The sequence below is a fragment of the Argiope bruennichi genome, chromosome 7 (assembly GCF_947563725.1).
Source record: "Argiope bruennichi chromosome 7, qqArgBrue1.1, whole genome shotgun sequence".
NCBI classification, from domain to species: Eukaryota; Metazoa; Arthropoda; class Arachnida; order Araneae; family Araneidae; genus Argiope; species Argiope bruennichi.
The window spans coordinates 70,887-94,251 of record NC_079157.1 but is presented as its reverse complement, the minus strand read 5'-3'; the positions used below and the strand labels follow the sequence as shown (position 1 = coordinate 94,251).

At 38.2% G+C, this 23,365-nt stretch overlaps 10 protein-coding genes and 2 non-coding genes across 12 annotated transcripts; 5 read left to right on the top strand and 7 right to left on the bottom strand.

Moving 5' to 3' along the window:
• Window positions 1–1,492: 1,492 nt before the first annotated feature.
• Window positions 1,493–2,262, bottom strand: LOC129975181 (histone H1C-like). Its single transcript, XM_056088155.1, has one exon. The coding sequence runs from the start codon at window positions 2,260–2,262 to the stop codon at window positions 1,510–1,512; it is 753 nt and encodes a 250-aa protein (XP_055944130.1). The 3' UTR covers window positions 1,493–1,509.
• LOC129974916 (uncharacterized) lies at window positions 2,181–9,455 on the top strand. Its single transcript, XM_056087706.1, has 4 exons — window positions 2,181–2,729; window positions 5,966–6,253; window positions 8,294–8,487; window positions 9,025–9,455. The coding sequence occupies exons 1-4, from the start codon at window positions 2,327–2,329 to the stop codon at window positions 9,439–9,441; spliced, it is 1,302 nt and encodes a 433-aa protein (XP_055943681.1). The 5' UTR covers window positions 2,181–2,326; the 3' UTR covers window positions 9,442–9,455.
• On the bottom strand, window positions 3,389–3,833 carry LOC129975182 (histone H2A). The gene has a single exon (XM_056088156.1). It carries the CDS (start codon window positions 3,785–3,787, stop codon window positions 3,413–3,415), a length of 375 nt encoding a protein of 124 aa, XP_055944131.1. The 5' UTR covers window positions 3,788–3,833; the 3' UTR covers window positions 3,389–3,412.
• Window positions 4,653–4,771, top strand: LOC129976767 (5S ribosomal RNA). The gene has a single exon (XR_008785190.1). It is a non-coding gene; the product is annotated as a 5S ribosomal RNA (ribosomal RNA).
• Window positions 5,354–5,788, bottom strand: LOC129975185 (histone H2B). The gene has a single exon (XM_056088158.1). It carries the CDS (start codon window positions 5,754–5,756, stop codon window positions 5,382–5,384), a length of 375 nt encoding a protein of 124 aa, XP_055944133.1. The 5' UTR covers window positions 5,757–5,788; the 3' UTR covers window positions 5,354–5,381.
• On the top strand, window positions 5,903–6,286 carry LOC129975187 (histone H4). Its single transcript, XM_056088160.1, has one exon. The coding sequence runs from the start codon at window positions 5,947–5,949 to the stop codon at window positions 6,256–6,258; it is 312 nt and encodes a 103-aa protein (XP_055944135.1). The 5' UTR covers window positions 5,903–5,946; the 3' UTR covers window positions 6,259–6,286.
• Window positions 8,197–8,987, bottom strand: LOC129975180 (histone H1C-like). Its single transcript, XM_056088154.1, has one exon. It carries the CDS (start codon window positions 8,964–8,966, stop codon window positions 8,214–8,216), a length of 753 nt encoding a protein of 250 aa, XP_055944129.1. The 5' UTR covers window positions 8,967–8,987; the 3' UTR covers window positions 8,197–8,213.
• Window positions 9,456–10,092: 637 nt separating the features above from the next.
• Window positions 10,093–10,506, bottom strand: LOC129975183 (histone H2A). The gene has a single exon (XM_056088157.1). It carries the CDS (start codon window positions 10,489–10,491, stop codon window positions 10,117–10,119), a length of 375 nt encoding a protein of 124 aa, XP_055944132.1. The 5' UTR covers window positions 10,492–10,506; the 3' UTR covers window positions 10,093–10,116.
• Window positions 10,507–13,857: 3,351 nt separating this feature from the next.
• LOC129976766 (5S ribosomal RNA) lies at window positions 13,858–13,976 on the top strand. Its single transcript, XR_008785189.1, has one exon. It is a non-coding gene; the product is annotated as a 5S ribosomal RNA (ribosomal RNA).
• A 582-nt stretch (window positions 13,977–14,558) lies between these two features.
• LOC129975186 (histone H2B) lies at window positions 14,559–15,126 on the bottom strand. The gene has a single exon (XM_056088159.1). It carries the CDS (start codon window positions 14,959–14,961, stop codon window positions 14,587–14,589), a length of 375 nt encoding a protein of 124 aa, XP_055944134.1. The 5' UTR covers window positions 14,962–15,126; the 3' UTR covers window positions 14,559–14,586.
• Window positions 15,108–15,491, top strand: LOC129975188 (histone H4). The gene has a single exon (XM_056088162.1). The coding sequence runs from the start codon at window positions 15,152–15,154 to the stop codon at window positions 15,461–15,463; it is 312 nt and encodes a 103-aa protein (XP_055944137.1). The 5' UTR covers window positions 15,108–15,151; the 3' UTR covers window positions 15,464–15,491.
• A 1,909-nt stretch (window positions 15,492–17,400) lies between these two features.
• Window positions 17,401–18,041, bottom strand: LOC129976246 (histone H1-III-like). Its single transcript, XM_056089725.1, has one exon. It carries the CDS (start codon window positions 18,027–18,029, stop codon window positions 17,418–17,420), a length of 612 nt encoding a protein of 203 aa, XP_055945700.1. The 5' UTR covers window positions 18,030–18,041; the 3' UTR covers window positions 17,401–17,417.
• Between the last annotated feature and the right edge of the window lie 5,324 nt (window positions 18,042–23,365).

Sequence of the window (23,365 nt, the reverse complement as noted above, 5' to 3'; positions counted from 1 at the left end):
TGACTCCTTTAATAACTTAACAATAATAAAATAATAATAAAAAGAATAACAATAAATAAAAAAGGTGATATGGTTCATAGCATTATGACATAAATGACAAAATTCAATGAATAATAAACTTAACATTTAAAGCAAATAAACTATAACTGCTTTGAAATAACTGAAGAAAACAATTTAAAACATCAGTGGACAGGATCTAAAATGAGTTTCTAATGAAAATGAATGTATATTGAAAACACAAAGCATCAAATGTAAAAGGAAGTTTGGAGAGTGGGAGGATGTATTTAAATTTCTGTTTCCCAATACTCTACGACCAGCAACTATTTTTTAAAAGATATAAACTTATTAAATCTTCAAAACAGAAGACTGTACATGCAAAATTTGCCAACATTTTAAGCAAAAATGGGCTCTGTCACTTTCTTAAGTAACAACCATTTTCATTGTATATTTGATATAAAAATATACTTTTCTGCTAGAATTTACATCCTTCTACCCCCCCCCCCCCCCAAAGAAAAAAACAAAAATAATTTTCCTGAAAGCAGGGGTTCAGAATTAATAATTATACACTAAGAAGAAACAGAAACTAAATGTCAACATATGAGAATTGCACATGCGTAGAATCAGTTGTCAAGCATTCATTTCTATGGTAACGTGCTTATACCATAAATAAACATGCAAATCAGGGTTAGAGGTTAACTAATCAGTGTGATTGATTTGAAATGTCATTTGGTGAAGACACCCATGCCTTGTCTCTCAATAAGAAGCTTTCATTTGATTACTTATAGACAGACTTTTTTTAATAATAATTTATTTTCAATAATTATGGTGCACTTATTTATTGTTTTTAAATGTTATCATCATTTTGCAGATTTGATTTTATAAATGATTTAATTTTTGTTTTTTGCTAAATATTAAGAATGTTCATTTATTGCATTTCAATGTTTTTTTTTAATATGTATTGAATTTTTGTTTTATTTGTGCTGCTTACACATACACAAATAAGAATTACTTGACTGCATATGTGTGTACAACTATTGCATGAATAATAACCTGTTTCTTTTGTAAAACAAAATACTCAATTGAACAGTATGACACAATTATTGTATAAACATTATTTCATTACAAGCATTTTTTTTTTTTTCAATTAATATTTTCATTTATATACACGGTGTGAAATAGAATATAAACACATGTCTCTGATTCCCATTACACACTATTCACTTTACATGATTTTGAAGTGTTTGCATCTTAAACATGTATCATAAAAATATTGAGTTGTTAAATGTGTTTAAAACATATTATTGTGTGTGCTATGGTTTTTCTTGGCTTTTAATGAAAAAAAAAAAAAAAAAAAAAAAATGGCTTGATCAAGTTTAAGTAAATGACTGTGGGAATTATATATTAAATTAAATTAATTTTGGCTTGGCACATGTGTTTTTTACACCTGTTTTATGGCCCTAAGAAGGGCCGTTTTTTTTTTTTAACGAAAAATTTTTTTGTTCAGTCCATTTACTTCTTGGAAGTTTTTTTAGGAGCTGCTTTTTTGGGTGTTTTTAATTTCTTGGGCTTGGGAGCTTTTGGCTTTGTAGCCTTTGCCTTCTTAGGAGATTTGGGTTTGGCTACTTTTTTAGCCCCAGCAGTGGCTTTCTTAGCAGCAGCAGGCTTCTTCTTTTTCTCTGCTTTTTCCTTCGGCTTGGCCGTTTTCTTAGCAGGGGCTTTTGCTTTCTTTGGAGAAGCAGCTCCTTCCTTTTTAGGCTTTTTCACGATTTTCTTTGGCTCCTTGGTTTTTTGACCGGATGCACTCAGCTTGAATGAACCGTTAGCTCCCTTTCCTTTGGTTTGAACCAGAGTTCCAGCAGCGACAGCGCTTTTCAAATATTTTTTGATGAAAGGAGTCAAACGGTCGATGTCGACTTTGTACTGACTGCTGATGTGCTTTTTGATAGCTTGCAGTGAAGAGCCACCTCGCTCTTTCAGAGTGGTGATGGATTTCACAACCATTTCGGAAACCTTGGGATGAGTTGGAGGATTAGGTTTCGATTTGGTTGCGCCACTTTTTGCCTTTTTCTTAGGCGTGGCAGTGGCTGGAGTTGCAGGGGCAGCGGCTGTTTCCTCGGACATCTTGACAGTCGAGAGTCTGAAACGTAATATAAAAATATTCTTAATAACGAAACCGCCAAGAATCCGCCCGCCCGCCTTTTCGCTTTTACGATTGGTCGGTTTCGACTCGCTCACCCACCTTCCCCTTCTGTTTCGGAGCATATTTAAGCGAAGTCATCTTTGTGCGCCCCATTTTCTGTTCAAAGTCGTTTGAGAATAGTCAGTCATGGCACGTACCAAGCAGACCGCCCGTAAGAGTACTGGAGGTAAAGCCCCCAGGAAACAACTGGCTACTAAGGCCGCTCGTAAGAGCGCCCCAGCCACCGGAGGTGTTAAGAAGCCCCATCGTTACAGGCCCGGAACTGTTGCTTTGAGAGAAATCCGTCGTTATCAAAAATCCACTGAACTCTTGATCCGAAAATTGCCATTCCAGCGTTTGGTTCGAGAAATCGCTCAGGACTTCAAAACTGATCTCCGATTCCAGAGTTCTGCTGTTATGGCTCTCCAGGAAGCTAGCGAAGCTTATTTAGTAGGCTTGTTCGAAGACACTAACTTGTGCGCTATCCACGCCAAGAGAGTAACTATCATGCCTAAGGACATTCAGCTCGCTAGACGAATTAGGGGTGAACGTGCCTAAGCCAAAAAAAAAAAGTTGTTTAAAAGAAAAAAAAAAAAACGGCCCTTCTCAGGGCCAAGAAACACCATAGCACACACAACCATGTACTAATTAATATGTTAATAATTATGTATTTATTTATAATATTAATTTCCCATGAAATACTCACCTTTTTTTATGTAAATCTCTTCTTACACAAGCATGTTTGAATGTTCATGTTTCAAAAAGCAAATAACTTTCCATTTCATCAATTTATACATCTCCCTCTCCTCTTGTTTACTAATAGCGAAATGCATTCCAGTTTCGAATTCTTAGCATGATCGCTAGATGGCACCACATTCCGGGACCCTTTCAGTTTCTCTTTAGTGTAAGCAGAAACACGTTTCGTTTCATTACTACCCAGCCCAATTCTTGTAACACTAAACTGTGCATGTCATAGAAACCCTTCCATACAATGCATTCTTATGGAAATTCATTCAGTTTATAAATTAAAAAGTAATACTCATAAATTTAAAAAAAAAAAAAAAAAAAAAAAAAAATCGATGTCTAACTTTTTTTTTAAAAAATTCAATATATTGCCCTTTTTTTATTATTTTTACAAGTGTTCAGTAGCTAATTCTTAATAATTTGTTGGCCCTTAAAAGGGCCTTTTTTTTTTTTTTTTTTTTTTTTTTTTTTAACTTGTAAAGTCTTAATTTAGGCTTTCTTTTCGGTTTTCTTGGGGAGCAAGACAGCTTGAATGTTAGGCAATACACCACCCTGAGCAATAGTTACTCCGGAAAGGAGTTTGTTCAACTCCTCGTCGTTTCGGATGGCGAGTTGGAGATGTCTAGGAATGATCCTAGTTTTCTTGTTATCTCTGGCGGCATTACCAGCCAACTCCAACACTTCAGCAGCTAAGTATTCTAACACGGCAGCCAGGTACACGGGTGCTCCAGCTCCAACACGTTCTGCATAATTGCCTTTTCGGAGAAGTCGATGGATACGACCGACAGGGAATTGAAGCCCTGCTCGGCTAGAACGAGTCTTGCTCTTTCCCTTAACTTTACCGCCTTTGCCACGACCAGACATGATTACAGTTCAGGAGAGAGAGAATGCGAAATGCCTGGCGCTTTTTCGCCCTCTTTTATATAGTACTACCGCGAAACCGGGTTTCAGCCAATCGGAGAGCAAGGAAATTGCGCAAAAATGCACGCAAAGCGCTCATCTTCGGCATTCAAGAGAGCCGTTTCTTTCCTATTGTCACGTGTTTTAATTATAGGCAAACAAATCAAATAAACAGACAGCCGATGTAAACATGATAAGTAAACAGTGACCTTTAATAAAGTGTCTTCTGTCTTCGGATTGGAATTTTTTGAGCATTTCAAATTCCTAGGTGAAAACGACTCATCGCGTGATAATTTCAATTGAGAGGAGAGTTAGTTATTATTATAAGAACCTTTTTTTTTTTTTTTTTTTTTTTTTTTTAATAGAGGGTTTTTTTTCTTATATTTTGTGGGGTGTGATCTGTGTCTCGTGTTCGTTTCTTGTAGGAGTGCGTAATGAAAAGAAAGAAAGAAAAAACTTGATAAGAGTATTGTAACATGAACGTGAATGCACGGTCTCTTTTTGGCTGTCGGTGTCAATTCGCTTGCAGCTTGTGGGCAATTGAAATTGTCGCCGTGGGTGGTGTCATCCGATCCCCATTGTCCCCCCTGGCCATCGTGTGTGGTCAGTGATGGTCGTTTTTTACGACCCTCATTAAAGGGTCATTAGGGTGGTCCTTTTACGACCCTCATTAAAGGGTCATTAGGGTTGTCATTAGCGACATCCATCTGCGCTAATGACACTCGTCATTAGCAAGACCCCCCACGAAAAGGTTCATTATCGCACCTGTAGAGTATTAGTATCGTATATATAAGATCGGACATGAAATGTATTTTCTCACCAGATGAATGTCAACGGCCATACCATGCTGAAAGCACCGGTTCTCGTCTGATCACCGCAGTTAAGCAGCATCGGGCGCGGTCAGTACTTGGGAGGGTGACCACCTGGGAACACCGCGTGCTGTTGGCATCTTTTTAATTTTATTTCACTTTCAAAAATTCAGATTTGATCCTTTTGCATGTAATGTTATTATTTTTTTATTAATTTATTTGATGTGTTTTATTAATTTTCCCTACAAAATACGTTTTTATTGCACGAAGTGTTTATTTATTTTGTACCTGTGATTCTAAATTGTAATGAAGTATCATCAATAGTGATTGAATGTTATTATAAATTATTTTTCACTAAAAATCCTTTTCTTATTTCCTTTCCAGAATTAGAAAGAGTGTGAAGAATTTAAAAACAAAACAAAAACGGAAATAAAATGAATTGAAAGTTAACAGATGCATGTAAGTGTTAAAAATCTAATAACCCATTTATTTATTAATTTTATCATTTTCTACACATGTTTTAAACTATTATTCTTAATTTCCATGAATCACTTACTCTTTTTTTTTTTTTTACACAAAGTATATTGTGAATTATTAATATGATTATGTATACACACACTTGAAATTTCAATTTCTTTTTTATATTATTGTGATAAACATTGTTCTTTGCAAACAAAACAGTGTTCTACAACATGTGTTGGCCCTTAAAAGGGCCTTTTTTTTTTTTTTAAACGAGGGATTCCATTTTTCTACTTGGAGCTAGTGTACTTGGTGACAGCTTTGGTTCCTTCGGAAACTGCGTGCTTGGCCAATTCACCAGGCAACAAAAGCCTCACAGCTGTTTGAATTTCCCGACTGGTAATTGTGCTCCTCTTGTTGTAGTGAGCTAATCGGGAAGATTCGGCTGCGATACGTTCGAAAATGTCATTCACGAAAGAGTTCATGATTGACATGGCTTTGCTGGAAATACCGGTATCAGGATGCACCTGTTTCAAAACTTTGTAGATGTAAATAGCGAAAGATTCCTTCCTACGCTTCTTGCGTTTTTTCTTATCACCGGCACGAACAGCCTTTTGGGCCTTTCCGGCCTTTTTAACAGCTTTACCAGAGGCTTGAGGAGGCATCGTCAAGTCGAAATGAGAATGGAAAATGCCCCCGCGCTACCTCGCTTGCATTTTATACACACTGCTGCGAAGCTGAAAGTAACCAATCGCGTTTCACTCTTCGGAGCAGGGGCGTGTGTGAAATCACTATATAATGAGGGCGCTTTGCCGTCCCGGGCCATTCGAGTCATTTTAGCTCATTTGAGAAGTCATGTCTGGTCGTGGTAAAGGAGGCAAGGGTCTTGGAAAGGGGGGTGCCAAAAGGCATCGTAAAGTTCTTCGTGATAACATCCAGGGTATTACAAAACCCGCAATCAGGCGTTTAGCTAGACGTGGCGGAGTCAAACGTATTTCAGGTTTGATTTACGAAGAGACTCGAGGTGTGCTCAAAGTTTTCTTGGAAAATGTCATTCGAGATGCTGTCACTTACACCGAGCATGCTAAAAGGAAAACTGTCACTGCTATGGATGTTGTGTATGCACTAAAGAGGCAAGGACGTACCTTGTACGGTTTCGGAGGTTAAGCGAAAGTTGGAATCCCTTGCACTGAAAAAAAAAAAAAAAAAAAAAGGCCCTTTTCAGGGCCAACACATGTTGTTGAACACTGTTTTGTTTGTAATGCTATTAAAACATAATTATTTTATATTCATGTTATTAGAAGCACATAAAGAAGGAGGGGGGGGGGGGGTGCAATTAAAAATAAAGTAATAATGTAGGGTGTAATAAAAAGAAAATAACTTTTCATTTCTCAGAAAGTGCTGTTCTTGATGATAAGAAATTTAAATTGTGTCCTAATTGAAGAAGAATGATTTGATCTTTTAAATTATCTTTTGAACAATGTCCTTCTTTTTAGTGACAAGAAAGAAAGAAAAAAAAAAAGAAAAAGAAGGGGGGGGGGGGGGGGAAGAAGGAATTGAGAAAAAAAAAAAAATTCATTCTAATCAATTATAGGAAAAATTTCAAGTTTCATTGACTCCTTTAATAACTTAACAATAATAAAATAATAATAAAAAGAATAACAATAAATAAAAAAGGTGATATGGTTCATAGCATTATGACATAAATGACAAAATTCAATGAATAATAAACTTAACATTTAAAGCAAATAAACTATAACTGCTTTGAAATAACTGAAGAAAACAATTTAAAACATCAGTGGACAGGATCTAAAATGAGTTTCTAATGAAAATGAATGTATATTGAAAACACAAAGCATCAAATGTAAAAGGAAGTTTGGAGAGTGGGAGGATGTATTTAAATTTCTGTTTCCCAATACTCTACGACCAGCAACTATTTTTTAAAAGATATAAACTTATTAAATCTTCAAAACAGAAGACTGTACATGCAAAATTTGCCAACATTTTAAGCAAAAATGGGCTCTGTCACTTTCTTAAGTAACAACCATTTTCATTGTATATTTGATATAAAAATATACTTTTCTGCTAGAATTTACATCCTTCTACCCCCCCCCCCCCCCAAAGAAAAAAACAAAAATAATTTTCCTGAAAGCAGGGGTTCAGAATTAATAATTATACACTAAGAAGAAACAGAAACTAAATGTCAACATATGAGAATTGCACATGCGTAGAATCAGTTGTCAAGCATTCATTTCTATGGTAACGTGCTTATACCATAAATAAACATGCAAATCAGGGTTAGAGGTTAACTAATCAGTGTGATTGATTTGAAATGTCATTTGGTGAAGACACCCATGCCTTGTCTCTCAATAAGAAGCTTTCATTTGATTACTTATAGACAGACTTTTTTTAATAATAATTTATTTTCAATAATTATGGTGCACTTATTTATTGTTTTTAAATGTTATCATCATTTTGCAGATTTGATTTTATAAATGATTTAATTTTTGTTTTTTGCTAAATATTAAGAATGTTCATTTATTGCATTTCAATGTTTTTTTTTAATATGTATTGAATTTTTGTTTTATTTGTGCTGCTTACACATACACAAATAAGAATTACTTGACTGCATATGTGTGTACAACTATTGCATGAATAATAACCTGTTTCTTTTGTAAAACAAAATACTCAATTGAACAGTATGACACAATTATTGTATAAACATTATTTCATTACAAGCATTTTTTTTTTTTTCAATTAATATTTTCATTTATATACACGGTGTGAAATAGAATATAAACACATGTCTCTGATTCCCATTACACACTATTCACTTTACATGATTTTGAAGTGTTTGCATCTTAAACATGTATCATAAAAATATTGAGTTGTTAAATGTGTTTAAAACATATTATTGTGTGTGCTATGGTTTTTCTTGGCTTTTAATGAAAAAAAAAAAAAAAAAAAAAAAATGGCTTGATCAAGTTTAAGTAAATGACTGTGGGAATTATATATTAAATTAAATTAATTTTGGCTTGGCACATGTGTTTTTTACACCTGTTTTATGGCCCTAAGAAGGGCCGTTTTTTTTTTTTAACGAAAAATTTTTTTGTTCAGTCCATTTACTTCTTGGAAGTTTTTTTAGGAGCTGCTTTTTTGGGTGTTTTTAATTTCTTGGGCTTGGGAGCTTTTGGCTTTGTAGCCTTTGCCTTCTTAGGAGATTTGGGTTTGGCTACTTTTTTAGCCCCAGCAGTGGCTTTCTTAGCAGCAGCAGGCTTCTTCTTTTTCTCTGCTTTTTCCTTCGGCTTGGCCGTTTTCTTAGCAGGGGCTTTTGCTTTCTTTGGAGAAGCAGCTCCTTCCTTTTTAGGCTTTTTCACGATTTTCTTTGGCTCCTTGGTTTTTTGACCGGATGCACTCAGCTTGAATGAACCGTTAGCTCCCTTTCCTTTGGTTTGAACCAGAGTTCCAGCAGCGACAGCGCTTTTCAAATATTTTTTGATGAAAGGAGTCAAACGGTCGATGTCGACTTTGTACTGACTGCTGATGTGCTTTTTGATAGCTTGCAGTGAAGAGCCACCTCGCTCTTTCAGAGTGGTGATGGATTTCACAACCATTTCGGAAACCTTGGGATGAGTTGGAGGATTAGGTTTCGATTTGGTTGCGCCACTTTTTGCCTTTTTCTTAGGCGTGGCAGTGGCTGGAGTTGCAGGGGCAGCGGCTGTTTCCTCGGACATCTTGACAGTCGAGAGTCTGAAACGTAATATAAAAATATTCTTAATAACGAAACCGCCAAGAATCCGCCCGCCCGCCTTTTCGCTTTTACGATTGGTCGGTTTCGACTCGCTCACCCACCTTCCCCTTCTGTTTCGGAGCATATTTAAGCGAAGTCATCTTTGTGCGCCCCATTTTCTGTTCAAAGTCGTTTGAGAATAGTCAGTCATGGCACGTACCAAGCAGACCGCCCGTAAGAGTACTGGAGGTAAAGCCCCCAGGAAACAACTGGCTACTAAGGCCGCTCGTAAGAGCGCCCCAGCCACCGGAGGTGTTAAGAAGCCCCATCGTTACAGGCCCGGAACTGTTGCTTTGAGAGAAATCCGTCGTTATCAAAAATCCACTGAACTCTTGATCCGAAAATTGCCATTCCAGCGTTTGGTTCGAGAAATCGCTCAGGACTTCAAAACTGATCTCCGATTCCAGAGTTCTGCTGTTATGGCTCTCCAGGAAGCTAGCGAAGCTTATTTAGTAGGCTTGTTCGAAGACACTAACTTGTGCGCTATCCACGCCAAGAGAGTAACTATCATGCCTAAGGACATTCAGCTCGCTAGACGAATTAGGGGTGAACGTGCCTAAGCCAAAAAAAAAAAGTTGTTTAAAAGAAAAAAAAAAAAACGGCCCTTCTCAGGGCCAAGAAACACCATAGCACACACAACCATGTACTAATTAATATGTTAATAATTATGTATTTATTTATAATATTAATTTCCCATGAAATACTCACCTTTTTTTATGTAAATCTCTTCTTACACAAGCATGTTTGAATGTTCATGTTTCAAAAAGCAAATAACTTTCCATTTCATCAATTTATACATCTCCCTCTCCTCTTGTTTACTAATAGCGAAATGCATTCCAGTTTCGAATTCTTAGCATGATCGCTAGATGGCACCACATTCCGGGACCCTTTCAGTTTCTCTTTAGTGTAAGCAGAAACACGTTTCGTTTCATTACTACCCAGCCCAATTCTTGTAACACTAAACTGTGCATGTCATAGAAACCCTTCCATACAATGCATTCTTATGGAAATTCATTCAGTTTATAAATTAAAAAGTAATACTCATAAATTTAAAAAAAAAAAAAAAAAAAAAAAAAAATCGATGTCTAACTTTTTTTTTAAAAAATTCAATATATTGCCCTTTTTTTATTATTTTTACAAGTGTTCAGTAGCTAATTCTTAATAATTTGTTGGCCCTTAAAAGGGCCTTTTTTTTTTTTTTTTTTTTTTTTTTTTTTAACTTGTAAAGTCTTAATTTAGGCTTTCTTTTCGGTTTTCTTGGGGAGCAAGACAGCTTGAATGTTAGGCAATACACCACCCTGAGCAATAGTTACTCCGGAAAGGAGTTTGTTCAACTCCTCGTCGTTTCGGATGGCGAGTTGGAGATGTCTAGGAATGATCCTAGTTTTCTTGTTATCTCTGGCGGCATTACCAGCCAACTCCAACACTTCAGCAGCTAAGTATTCTAACACGGCAGCCAGGTACACGGGTGCTCCAGCTCCAACACGTTCTGCATAATTGCCTTTTCGGAGAAGTCGATGGATACGACCGACAGGGAATTGAAGCCCTGCTCGGCTAGAACGAGTCTTGCTCTTTCCCTTAACTTTACCGCCTTTGCCACGACCAGACATGATTACAGTTCAGGAGAGAGAGAATGCGAATGCCAATGCCAATGATGTTGGGGTTCTTTGGAAGCGCCTAGGCTCGGCGGCCTTTCATCTTCCGCTCAGCTGAAATGGTTATTAGTGACAGACAACTTATGTTGAGCATAAACTAGGGTGGAATTAAGTAACAATTTACAGATATTATAGCTATTATTTATGGGTATAAGGACATGGACGACACAGGACACACAGCAACAACGACAAACAAACAAAACAGAGAATCTATTACTATGAGGGGTTTTAAGTTGTCCTAGAGGGTTCCATTGGCTAATTGGCGTGGGTGTAGACTGGTTGGGGCGTGGGGGGCTAGGTGTTTGAAGGAGCAGGGATTTGCATGAAATATCTTTATAATTTTTTTTGTTCTTCCTATTAGTCCATTAGCGTTCCAAGAGGTTGCAACTACCCCGGAAGTATGTGCAGTCATCGTTAATTGGTATTGGGGGACCTCAGTGCTTCGGCAAGTATCATAAGCTTCTCCCACGCATTATCTTTGCTTTGCATAGCCTTAAGTGTTCCTGGTATGTCACTGATGACACTAAAGATTTTGTTTACTTCAGCGGCGAGCGCCAGAACGTCTTTCAGTCCCCCACGTGCTGAGCACGTGGCTCCTGTTATCAGTGCCGTGCTATCTTCCTTTTCTACTCCCGCGGTCGGGGGGGAGGGGAGTGTATTTACTCTTCTCTCTATTGTGTCTGTCGCTTCCTCTCTGGTGGGGTTGCTCTTGCTTGACTGGGGGTTCGCTTGTCTCCTAACTGCCTCGGCGAAGCTTTTCCCAGGTTGGATGGCTCTATTGTTCGCTGCCTTAGGGTATCGCGGGCATCCTCTGTAGTTAGCTGTGTGGGGTCCTCCGCAATTTGCACATTTTACCTCTGTTTCTTTTTTCCCCTTCTTTGGGCATTCTTTAGATGGATGAGCTTCGGCGCAGATGACGCACTTAGGTAGCAGTTTACACCCGTTTGAACCATGATTCCAAAGCTGGCAATTATAACACTGGTGGCTCTGCTTGGTGACATATTTCTCCACCCTTATCATAAAATACATTATCGTATCTAGTTTATAAATTTCTTGAATATTATCGGTTTTGAACAGATGTATTTGATAGATCGGCAGGGGCTCTTTGGTTTTAAATCTTCTAAGCTGGTTTATTTTGTCTACTCGGAACCCTCTCTCCGTGAGTTCGGTTTTTAATTCTTCGGTATCTAAATTTAGTGGCAACCCTTTTATTACAACCTTGACTGGTTTTTCTGCCCTGTCAGCAATAACAAAGTACTCCTTGCTTTGTTCGTCGAGATATTTGGTCAGTTTTCTGACGTCGTCTGATGTCTCTGCAAATAGCTTGATAAATTCGCCCGCTTCTTTTGCCTTGCATTTTATGTTGTAGGTAGTGTTAAGTCTTTTTATGATTTCCCTATATTCCGCCGTTCTTCTTAACATGATGGGTGGGATTTTTGGCGATATTTGTGTTTCTTGGGAGGGGTTATCTACTTTATCCACTTCCAGTGGACTGTATCTATTTTCTGTTGCTATGGGGTCACTGGCTATCATTTTTTTATTAGGGATGAATTCTTTGCTATTTTTAAAACTGCGTTTACGCTTGGGCAGTTGGAATCCGTCACTATCTGTGTTTACGCTTTTTTGGTCTGATATTTCCCTCACTAATTTAGTCTCCTCGTTATTTTTATGTTTTGTTCCTTCCTCCCCCGTGGGGGTAGCATTTGATTCTATTTCCTTAGTTTTACTTAATTTGTTTTTATTATTTTCCTTTTCCTCTCTATCGGACTCTTTGCCTGATTTTTTATTCTGGCGGTTGATTTTGGTTTTGCCCTTATTGCTATCACTGGCCGGTTCATTTTTTTTCTTATCCTTGGGGTCATTTTTTGGGGTTGCGTCCTTTCCACCAATTTGCTTTTGGTCGGAATTTTTATTTATTGACCTACATACATCCTGCATCATTTCTAGTACTAAATTTTTCTCATTTGGGCTAATTGACTCATCCTCATCGCTGGACTCACTCATTGGTTCTGTATCGGAACGAAAGCCGCATTCGAATAATCTATCTTGGAACTCTATACAAGTACTCTTAAAATTTTCATTATCGTACAGGTTTGGGGGAATGCTCAACATAAGAGTCTGCCACTTACCCATTTGCTGGTGGAACAGTCTGTAGAGTCTCTTCATCAGTCGGGTGGGGTCCATTACGTAGTCCATACTCTTGACGTCCTCCATGTCTTGTAGGATCTTCCTCATGCTTGCTTGTAGCTCGTGGTCTCGATTAAGAAGCTCCACGAAATCCGGGGAGGCCTCCGTCATGATTTCTTGGTCTGCGTCATCCATCATCTCAGGAACGTTTGGCCCTTCCGACACTAATCCTGAAAAGGACGGGTCGGGCCTATTAATCGTCTGCGGGTCTGGCGCTAGCAGGTTGGCAAAGATCAGAGCGGCTGAAAAACACGTCCGTTCAGTTCAATCCCAAGCACTCGAATCAGAGAGAATGCGAAATGCCTGGCGCTTTTTCGCCCTCTTTTATATAGTACTACCGCGAAACCGGGTTTCAGCCAATCGGAGAGCAAGGAAATTGCGCAAAAATGCACGCAAAGCGCTCATCTTCGGCATTCAAGAGAGCCGTTTCTTTCCTATTGTCACGTGTTTTAATTATAGGCAAACAAATCAAATAAACAGACAGCCGATGTAAACATGATAAGTAAACAGTGACCTTTAATAAAGTGTCTTCTGTCTTCGGATTGGAATTTTTTGAGCATTTCAAATTCCTAGGTGAAAACGACTCATCGCGTGATAATTTCAATTGAGAGGAGAGTTAGTTATTATTATAAGAACCTTTTTTTTTTTTTTTTTTTTTTTTTTTTAATAGAGGGTTTTTTTTCTTATATTTTGTGGGGTGTGATCTGTGTCTCGTGTTCGTTTCTTGTAGGAGTGCGTAATGAAAAGAAAGAAAGAAAAAACTTGATAAGAGTATTGTAACATGAACGTGAATGCACGGTCTCTTTTTGGCTGTCGGTGTCAATTCGCTTGCAGCTTGTGGGCAATTGAAATTGTCGCCGTGGGTGGTGTCATCCGATCCCCATTGTCCCCCCTGGCCATCGTGTGTGGTCAGTGATGGTCGTTTTTTACGACCCTCATTAAAGGGTCATTAGGGTGGTCCTTTTACGACCCTCATTAAAGGGTCATTAGGGTTGTCATTAGCGACATCCATCTGCGCTAATGACACTCGTCATTAGCAAGACCCCCCACGAAAAGGTTCATTATCGCACCTGTAGAGTATTAGTATCGTATATATAAGATCGGACATGAAATGTATTTTCTCACCAGATGAATGTCAACGGCCATACCATGCTGAAAGCACCGGTTCTCGTCTGATCACCGCAGTTAAGCAGCATCGGGCGCGGTCAGTACTTGGGAGGGTGACCACCTGGGAACACCGCGTGCTGTTGGCATCTTTTTAATTTTATTTCACTTTCAAAAATTCAGATTTGATCCTTTTGCATGTAATGTTATTATTTTTTTATTAATTTATTTGATGTGTTTTATTAATTTTCCCTACAAAATACGTTTTTATTGCACGAAGTGTTTATTTATTTTGTACCTGTGATTCTAAATTGTAATGAAGTATCATCAATAGTGATTGAATGTTATTATAAATTATTTTTCACTAAAAATCCTTTTCTTATTTCCTTTCCAGAATTAGAAAGAGTGTGAAGAATTTAAAAACAAAACAAAAACGGAAATAAAATGAATTGAAAGTTAACAGATGCATGTAAGTGTTAAAAATCTAATAACCCATTTATTTATTAATTTTATCATTTTCTACACATGTTTTAAACTATTATTCTTAATTTCCATGAATCACTTACTCTTTTTTTTTTTTTTACACAAAGTATATTGTGAATTATTAATATGATTATGTATACACACACTTGAAATTTCAATTTCTTTTTTATATTATTGTGATAAACATTGTTCTTTGCAAACAAAACAGTGTTCTACAACATGTGTTGGCCCTTAAAAGGGCCTTTTTTTTTTTTTTAAACGAGGGATTCCATTTTTCTACTTGGAGCTAGTGTACTTGGTGACAGCTTTGGTTCCTTCGGAAACTGCGTGCTTGGCCAATTCACCAGGCAACAAAAGCCTCACAGCTGTTTGAATTTCCCGACTGGTAATTGTGCTCCTCTTGTTGTAGTGAGCTAATCGGGAAGATTCGGCTGCGATACGTTCGAAAATGTCATTCACGAAAGAGTTCATGATTGACATGGCTTTGCTGGAAATACCGGTATCAGGATGCACCTGTTTCAAAACTTTGTAGATGTAAATAGCGAAAGATTCCTTCCTACGCTTCTTGCGTTTTTTCTTATCACCGGCACGAACAGCCTTTTGGGCCTTTCCGGCCTTTTTAACAGCTTTACCAGAGGCTTGAGGAGGCATCGTCAAGTCGAAATGAGAATGGAAAATGCCCCCGCGCTACCTCGCTTGCATTTTATACACACTGCTGCGAAGCTGAAAGTAACCAATCGCGTTTCACTCTTCGGAGCAGGGGCGTGTGTGAAATCACTATATAATGAGGGCGCTTTGCCGTCCCGGGCCATTCGAGTCATTTTAGCTCATTTGAGAAGTCATGTCTGGTCGTGGTAAAGGAGGCAAGGGTCTTGGAAAGGGGGGTGCCAAAAGGCATCGTAAAGTTCTTCGTGATAACATCCAGGGTATTACAAAACCCGCAATCAGGCGTTTAGCTAGACGTGGCGGAGTCAAACGTATTTCAGGTTTGATTTACGAAGAGACTCGAGGTGTGCTCAAAGTTTTCTTGGAAAATGTCATTCGAGATGCTGTCACTTACACCGAGCATGCTAAAAGGAAAACTGTCACTGCTATGGATGTTGTGTATGCACTAAAGAGGCAAGGACGTACCTTGTACGGTTTCGGAGGTTAAGCGAAAGTTGGAATCCCTTGCACTGAAAAAAAAAAAAAAAAAAAAAGGCCCTTTTCAGGGCCAACACATGTTGTTGAACACTGTTTTGTTTGTAATGCTATTAAAACATAATTATTTTATATTCATGTTATTAGAAGCACATAAAGAAGGAGGGGGGGGGGGGTGCAATTAAAAATAAAGTAATAATGTAGGGTGTAATAAAAAGAAAATAACTTTTCATTTCTCAGAAAGTGCTGTTCTTGATGATAAGAAATTTAAATTGTGTCCTAATTGAAGAAGAATGATTTGATCTTTTAAATTATCTTTTGAACAATGTCCTTCTTTTTAGTGACAAGAAAGAAAGAAAAAAAAAAAGAAAAAGAAGGGGGGGGGGGGGGGGAAGAAGGAATTGAGAAAAAAAAAAAAATTCATTCTAATCAATTATAGGAAAAATTTCAAGTTTCATTGACTCCTTTAATAACTTAACAATAATAAAATAATAATAAAAAGAATAACAATAAATAAAAAAGGTGATATGGTTCATAGCATTATGACATAAATGACAAAATTCAATGAATAATAAACTTAACATTTAAAGCAAATAAACTATAACTGCTTTGAAATAACTGAAGAAAACAATTTAAAACATCAGTGGACAGGATCTAAAATGAGTTTCTAATGAAAATGAATGTATATTGAAAACACAAAGCATCAAATGTAAAAGGAAGTTTGGAGAGTGGGAGGATGTATTTAAATTTCTGTTTCCCAATACTCTACGACCAGCAACTATTTTTTAAAAGATATAAACTTATTAAATCTTCAAAACAGAAGACTGTACATGCAAAATTTGCCAACATTTTAAGCAAAAATGGGCTCTGTCACTTTCTTAAGTAACAACCATTTTCATTGTATATTTGATATAAAAATATACTTTTCTGCTAGAATTTACATCCTTCTACCCCCCCCCCCCCCCAAAGAAAAAAACAAAAATAATTTTCCTGAAAGCAGGGGTTCAGAATTAATAATTATACACTAAGAAGAAACAGAAACTAAATGTCAACATATGAGAATTGCACATGCGTAGAATCAGTTGTCAAGCATTCATTTCTATGGTAACGTGCTTATACCATAAATAAACATGCAAATCAGGGTTAGAGGTTAACTAATCAGTGTGATTGATTTGAAATGTCATTTGGTGAAGACACCCATGCCTTGTCTCTCAATAAGAAGCTTTCATTTGATTACTTATAGACAGACTTTTTTTAATAATAATTTATTTTCAATAATTATGGTGCACTTATTTATTGTTTTTAAATGTTATCATCATTTTGCAGATTTGATTTTATAAATGATTTAATTTTTGTTTTTTGCTAAATATTAAGAATGTTCATTTATTGCATTTCAATGTTTTTTTTTAATATGTATTGAATTTTTGTTTTATTTGTGCTGCTTACACATACACAAATAAGAATTACTTGACTGCATATGTGTGTACAACTATTGCATGAATAATAACCTGTTTCTTTTGTAAAACAAAATACTCAATTGAACAGTATGACACAATTATTGTATAAACATTATTTCATTACAAGCATTTTTTTTTTTTTCAATTAATATTTTCATTTATATACACGGTGTGAAATAGAATATAAACACATGTCTCTGATTCCCATTACACACTATTCACTTTACATGATTTTGAAGTGTTTGCATCTTAAACATGTATCATAAAAATATTGAGTTGTTAAATGTGTTTAAAACATATTATTGTGTGTGCTATGGTTTTTCTTGGCTTTTAATGAAAAAAAAAAAAAAAAAAAAAAAATGGCTTGATCAAGTTTAAGTAAATGACTGTGGGAATTATATATTAAATTAAATTAATTTTGGCTTGGCACATGTGTTTTTTACACCTGTTTTATGGCCCTAAGAAGGGCCGTTTTTTTTTTTTAACGAAAAATTTTTTTGTTCAGTCCATTTACTTCTTGGAAGTTTTTTTAGGAGCTGCTTTTTTGGGTGTTTTTAATTTCTTGGGCTTGGGAGCTTTTGGCTTTGTAGCCTTTGCCTTCTTAGGAGATTTGGGTTTGGCTACTTTTTTAGCCCCAGCAGTGGCTTTCTTAGCAGCAGCAGGCTTCTTCTTTTTCTCTGCTTTTTCCTTCGGCTTGGCCGTTTTCTTAGCAGGGGCTTTTGCTTTCTTTGGAGAAGCAGCTCCTTCCTTTTTAGGCTTTTTCACGATTTTCTTTGGCTCCTTGGTTTTTTGACCGGATGCACTCAGCTTGAATGAACCGTTAGCTCCCTTTCCTTTGGTTTGAACCAGAGTTCCAGCAGCGACAGCGCTTTTCAAATATTTTTTGATGAAAGGAGTCAAACGGTCGATGTCGACTTTGTACTGACTGCTGATGTGCTTTTTGATAGCTTGCAGTGAAGAGCCACCTCGCTCTTTCAGAGTGGTGATGGATTTCACAACCATTTCGGAAACCTTGGGATGAGTTGGAGGATTAGGTTTCGATTTGGTTGCGCCACTTTTTGCCTTTTTCTTAGGCGTGGCAGTGGCTGGAGTTGCAGGGGCAGCGGCTGTTTCCTCGGACATCTTGACAGTCGAGAGTCTGAAACGTAATATAAAAATATTCTTAATAACGAAACCGCAACGGCAACGGCAACGTCGTGATGTTTCGGAGTTCCGCGATGTGACAAAGTGGTCACGAGCACCTCCACATCATAATTTGGAATAGATACTTTAATTTGTTAGTTTAGGGAAAAGTTAAATTTAATTGAACTAGTTTGGACGAGCGCAATAAAGCTCTAACGTCATGAAATTTGGTATTTAATTCATATTATTATAATTTTTGATACAATTAATTAATTTAAAAATAATATTTAAATTATTTATGGGGTAAAATAGAACTTTAGTGGAATTACGTTGCACGTGCCTTAACTATTGGGGCTTTTTTGGAACTAAACTTTCTGAAGGAAAAATTTCAAGGAATTTCACGCGTGTAGCTCATCGTAGCTATCTGAGGCCAAAACAAATAATTTTGAAAAATTTAATCCACCAGATTGGTAACAGAGTTAATTAATTCTCAGTTTTTTAACTGAGGGGAAATTTATATAGACATTGTCTATTGCAGCTCTAGGTCTTTTCCTAGAGCTGGGTACTGCAGGATCATAAGCAGGTAGATTAAGTAACTTGTTACGAATCTGGGGCAGTTTTTCGAAGAAATTTATTGATGTTCTTCTAATAAATTCCGAAACAGGTTCAATTTTGAGATCGTCATGTAAGATCTTTCTCCTGATATACCAGGGGGCGTCAACAATCTTCATCAGATGCCTATTTTGAAAAACTTGCAACCTCTTAATGTTTGTGGCTGATGTCGCCCCCCATATTTGGGAGCCGTACATCATTATTGGTCTTAAAACAGCTTTGTAGAGCAGAAGCTTGAGCCTAATCGATAGCTTACTCCTAGGAGAAATTAAGCTGTTGAGTTTAACACTCGTTCTAGTAGCTTTGGTGAGGGCTGCTTTAATATGACTATTAAAGCTTAATTTTGCGTCTAAAATTAACCCTAAGTATTTGTATTCATTTACAAAGGGGACGGGTTGGCCAAAAATTTGGATAGGGGCTAGGTCAGGCATATTTACTTTTTTAGTAAACAGGAGGCACGCGCATTTACTTGGGTTGACTTTTATTTTCCAGCCGATGAGCCAGCACTGCAAAATGGTCATGTACTGTTGAATGTTTGATATGACTATGTTTGGGTCCCTATGCTGTGTAAGAATGGCGGTATCGTCTGCAAAAATTGCTAAGTGACAATTGCTAGCTCTAGGTAGATCGTTAACATAAATGTTAAAAAGAGTTGGAGAGAGTAAACTTCCTTGCGCACAACCGCTTCGGATTGGTCTGGGGGAAGAAATTACATCGTTAACTCGTACCCGAAAATTACGAGAAAGTAGGTACGAGCGTAAAATTTTGACAAATTGCGCCGAAAATCCAAGTCGCATGCACTTGAATAAAAGCCCTTCGTGCCAAATTTTGTCAAAGGCTTTGGCTACGTCCAGAAAAAGTGCACCTGTGGTTTGGGACTTCTCAAAGCCACTGTGAATCAATTCTGTAACACGAATTAGCTGGTGATTCGTCGACAGGTTTTTACGAAATCCGAATTGCTCGGAAATTAAAATATTTTTGTCGCTGAGAAATTGATTCAGGCGTTTGAGGAGCACAGATTCGTACACTTTGCTCAAGCTACTAAGTAGCGAGATGGGACGGAAATTTTGAGGTAAAGTCAAATCAGAGTTTGGTTTTGGAATAGGGACAACCACAGCTGTTTTCCAGCAGTCGGGAAAATAACACAATTCCATTAATTTATTTATTAGAAAAGTTAAGTATAAAATAAATCTAAAAGGGAGGTTTTTAATCATGCGATTTGTAATTAAATCCAATCCTGGCGATTTATTCGGCTTGAGGTTATTCATGAATTCCATGATTTCCGTGGGCCGAACGGGCTGCAGGTTGTTTACGTGTTGTTGCGATAAGAAGCTCTCCAGCTGATCTGTGACGAATTGAGTCAGTGGGGGGTTCGCCAGCCACGCGTCCGCGTGGGGGGCAAACTGGTCCTGTAGGCTATCTGCCAAAGTTTCCGCCTTTTCAATGGGAGCTAGAGCGAGTTCCCCCGTCCCCCCTCTGAGGGGGGGAATCGGGGAGAATGGTTTTCTGATAAAGGAGGAGCGGCGCCAGAGGCCTTTTGTGTCTAGGTTCTCTAATTGACTAGCTCGCTGTTGCTCGAAGTGACCTACTTTTAACCCTTTGATCTCATCCTGGGTTCTGCGAAGTTCCGTTCTCACTTGAGGGTCGCGAGAACGTTGCCAAATTCTTCGCAGGTAGTTTCGCAGTTTAATTTTGGTTTGGATTTCGAAAGGAAGCTTTTCTGGAGGTTTATTAAATTTTGGTTTTGAGGCTTCTGCGAGCGCCTCCGTTAGAGTTTTTCCTAGACTTCCAACTGCAATTTCTGCGTCATCATTGCTATGAATTTTGAAGGGAGGGAGGGGTTTTAAATTTAAAATATGCCGAAAGTTCTCCCAGTTGGTGGAGAAATGTGCTGGTGAATTTAGAGAAAAGGTTCCAGTATCAAAAGTCAAAACTACTGGAAGATGATCAGAATCTAAACAATTTAGCACTCTAATTTGAGAGTGGAAAGGAATTCGCTTTAATATTGCGAAATCTATGACGGAGTCATTTGAGCTAACTTGATTAATGTGGGTTGGAGAGTGGGGCGCCAAAACATTGACTCCGTCCTGCGTTGCAAGAAAATTAAACAACTGCATTCCATACCTAGTTGATTTATAGTTATTCCAGGCGATATGACCTGCGTTCATATCGCCCGCAATGATGACGTTTGGGCCTAAATTTAAAAGTTTTTCTAAATCCTCCAGAGGGAACATGTACGGACTCCCAGATCGTACATATGCTGACACAATTTTGAGAGGGGGGAGATTTCCTAATTTAACCTCAATAATTGTCGCGTCTATCCTCTCTAAAACGGGAGTGGGGATGACGTGATGTTCAATTATTGATTTCACATAAATACAAGTACCTCCATGATTGCCTGGCCGATTATTATTATTTCCGGATCTATCTGTTTTATAGATCCGGTAATTAGCGATTAGGGGTGTGAACTCCGGGGGGAGTCGGGTCTCTTGTACCAAAAACACATCAAGATTTTGCTCTGAAACAAAGTCTCTTACTTCCGCGATCTTGTTACGCAAGCTATTTGCGTTCCAAGTGCAGACCTTAAGATTATGCAAGTTTATTATGTTGTTACGATTGAATGTTAACGTTGGGGACCGTAACTAAGACTGACGTATTCTTGGAAGAGAAAATACGCCATATCAGCACCGTGGGATGCAGCACGAATTGCTGGTAATGCCTTTCTAAAGGCTTCGAGTAGAAGAGGTGGTTCACACCAATCTTCTCTCATTACTGTTGCTAGGCCAGAAAAAATGTCGGTGAATATTTTAGAATTTTTAGCATCCACTGGGACCGACTGATTTGGAATAGAGGTTTTAGCAACTGATGGAGTTGCTTCGCTCTCCACTGGGGTCTCTAATGGAGGAAATTCTGACTCTGAATTTGTCAGAATTTGTGAGAATGACACATTTCCTTCCACTTTCCTGAAATTTTTAGGAGGTCGATGCGTCCTGGGTACATCCCATATGGATTTTTTGGAGGGGTGATTTTTAAGGAAATTAGTAGTGGTGTTATTTCTACCACTTTGTCTAGGGAAGCGGGGACATTGGCGCCAGTTCGCTGCATGCTCACCTGCACAATTTGCACACGTAAGTTTATCCTCATAGGCTAAAGTACATTCCTTAGCCCTGTGAGGTCCTGCACACTTTACACATTTAATTGGTAATTTGCATGCTTCAGAGCTGTGGAAGAAGCCCTGACACCGCCAGCATTGAGATGGCCCCTTCCTTCCTCTGTATCGCTCCACTGAAATTTTCGTGCCAAACATTTCAGTGAGAGTGTAGACCGTCTCTGACAGAGGTCCGTTTGCTACTTGAACGTAGAATAACGGCATCGGTGATTTTGTTTGGAATTTGGTCAGTTGAGTTATGCTAACAACTGAGAAGCCTTCCTTATGAAATTCCGATTTAATGTCCTCAATAGGAGTGCAGGATGGAAGTCCTCGAATAACTACTTTTATGGGCCTATCTTGTTTCAGCATAAAAGTTTTGAACTCAGCACCCTGAGATTCGAGGAGGTGGGATAGGCTTCGGTGCTCTTCCTCAGTTTCTACAGTTAATTTTAGAAATTTATTGCTCATTACTGAGCGTAGGGAAGGAGCCTCTAATTTTAAGATGTTAAGCATAGTTCTAAAATCTGCTCGGGGGGTAACAAAAAAGGGCGGCACTCTTTTTTGTTTTGGTTGTGCAGGTGAGGGATCGGCATCGACCTCGTTGTCTAGCGCAACCTCTTCTATTCCTTCAGGAACTTTTTTAATTTCGATTTCTTTATTTTTGTCACTATTGGTTTTTAAGTTTTTAGCTTTTCTGACGAGGTGGGCAGCCGGGGCTATAAACCCATCCTCATCAGCAACACGTTTTTTCCTTTCTTTAACAGGGCTGCCTTTCGGCGAAGTTTGATTTTTATTAATCACATTTCCACTCAGATTAATTTTCTTTTTAGGAGTGGTTTTAACTTTACAACTAGCATTATTTTTACTATTATTAGAGGTTGCGCTAGGGGCGTTTTTTAGCCTAACTTTTTCACAAATTACATTTAATTTCCTGACATTTTCCGGTAATTTAAAAAGGGGGATCCCTAGTTTAATCAATAATTGGTTCAAACAGCCGCTTACCTGCTGTATCTCCTTCTTGACTTGGGTGTGCTGGTCTTCAGAAGTAGCAGCTGCCAGCGCTTGCGCCCAATTTCCCAGGTTCTCCTTGAGGGAAATGGCCTGTGTAATTTCGAGGCTGTGTTCAGCGATAAACTCGTCTGTCACTTGGATGGAAGTTGGGGATATTGGTCTTGGGACCGTCACGCTCGCTTCATTTCTTGCGATTTCTTCTTCGCTGGGGTTTCCTTGGCCCTGCTGAATTTCCATATTGCTAACATCATCCGCTAGTGAGCTCATCTCCCCCTTTCCGCTCCGGTTCTGATAAGAACCAGTCCGGGGGGTCTGCGCTCCAGGCATCGTCCGCTTTGTCGGCGTAATCACCCGTAAAAGCAGCTCCTGCTCCGTCGGAGACGGAGCTCTCTCCACAAACGTCCTCTCCATTTGGAGTCCAAATCGAGAATCATCAACGAAACCGCCAAGAATCCGCCCGCCCGCCTTTTCGCTTTTACGATTGGTCGGTTTCGACTCGCTCACCCACCTTCCCCTTCTGTTTCGGAGCATATTTAAGCGAAGTCATCTTTGTGCGCCCCAT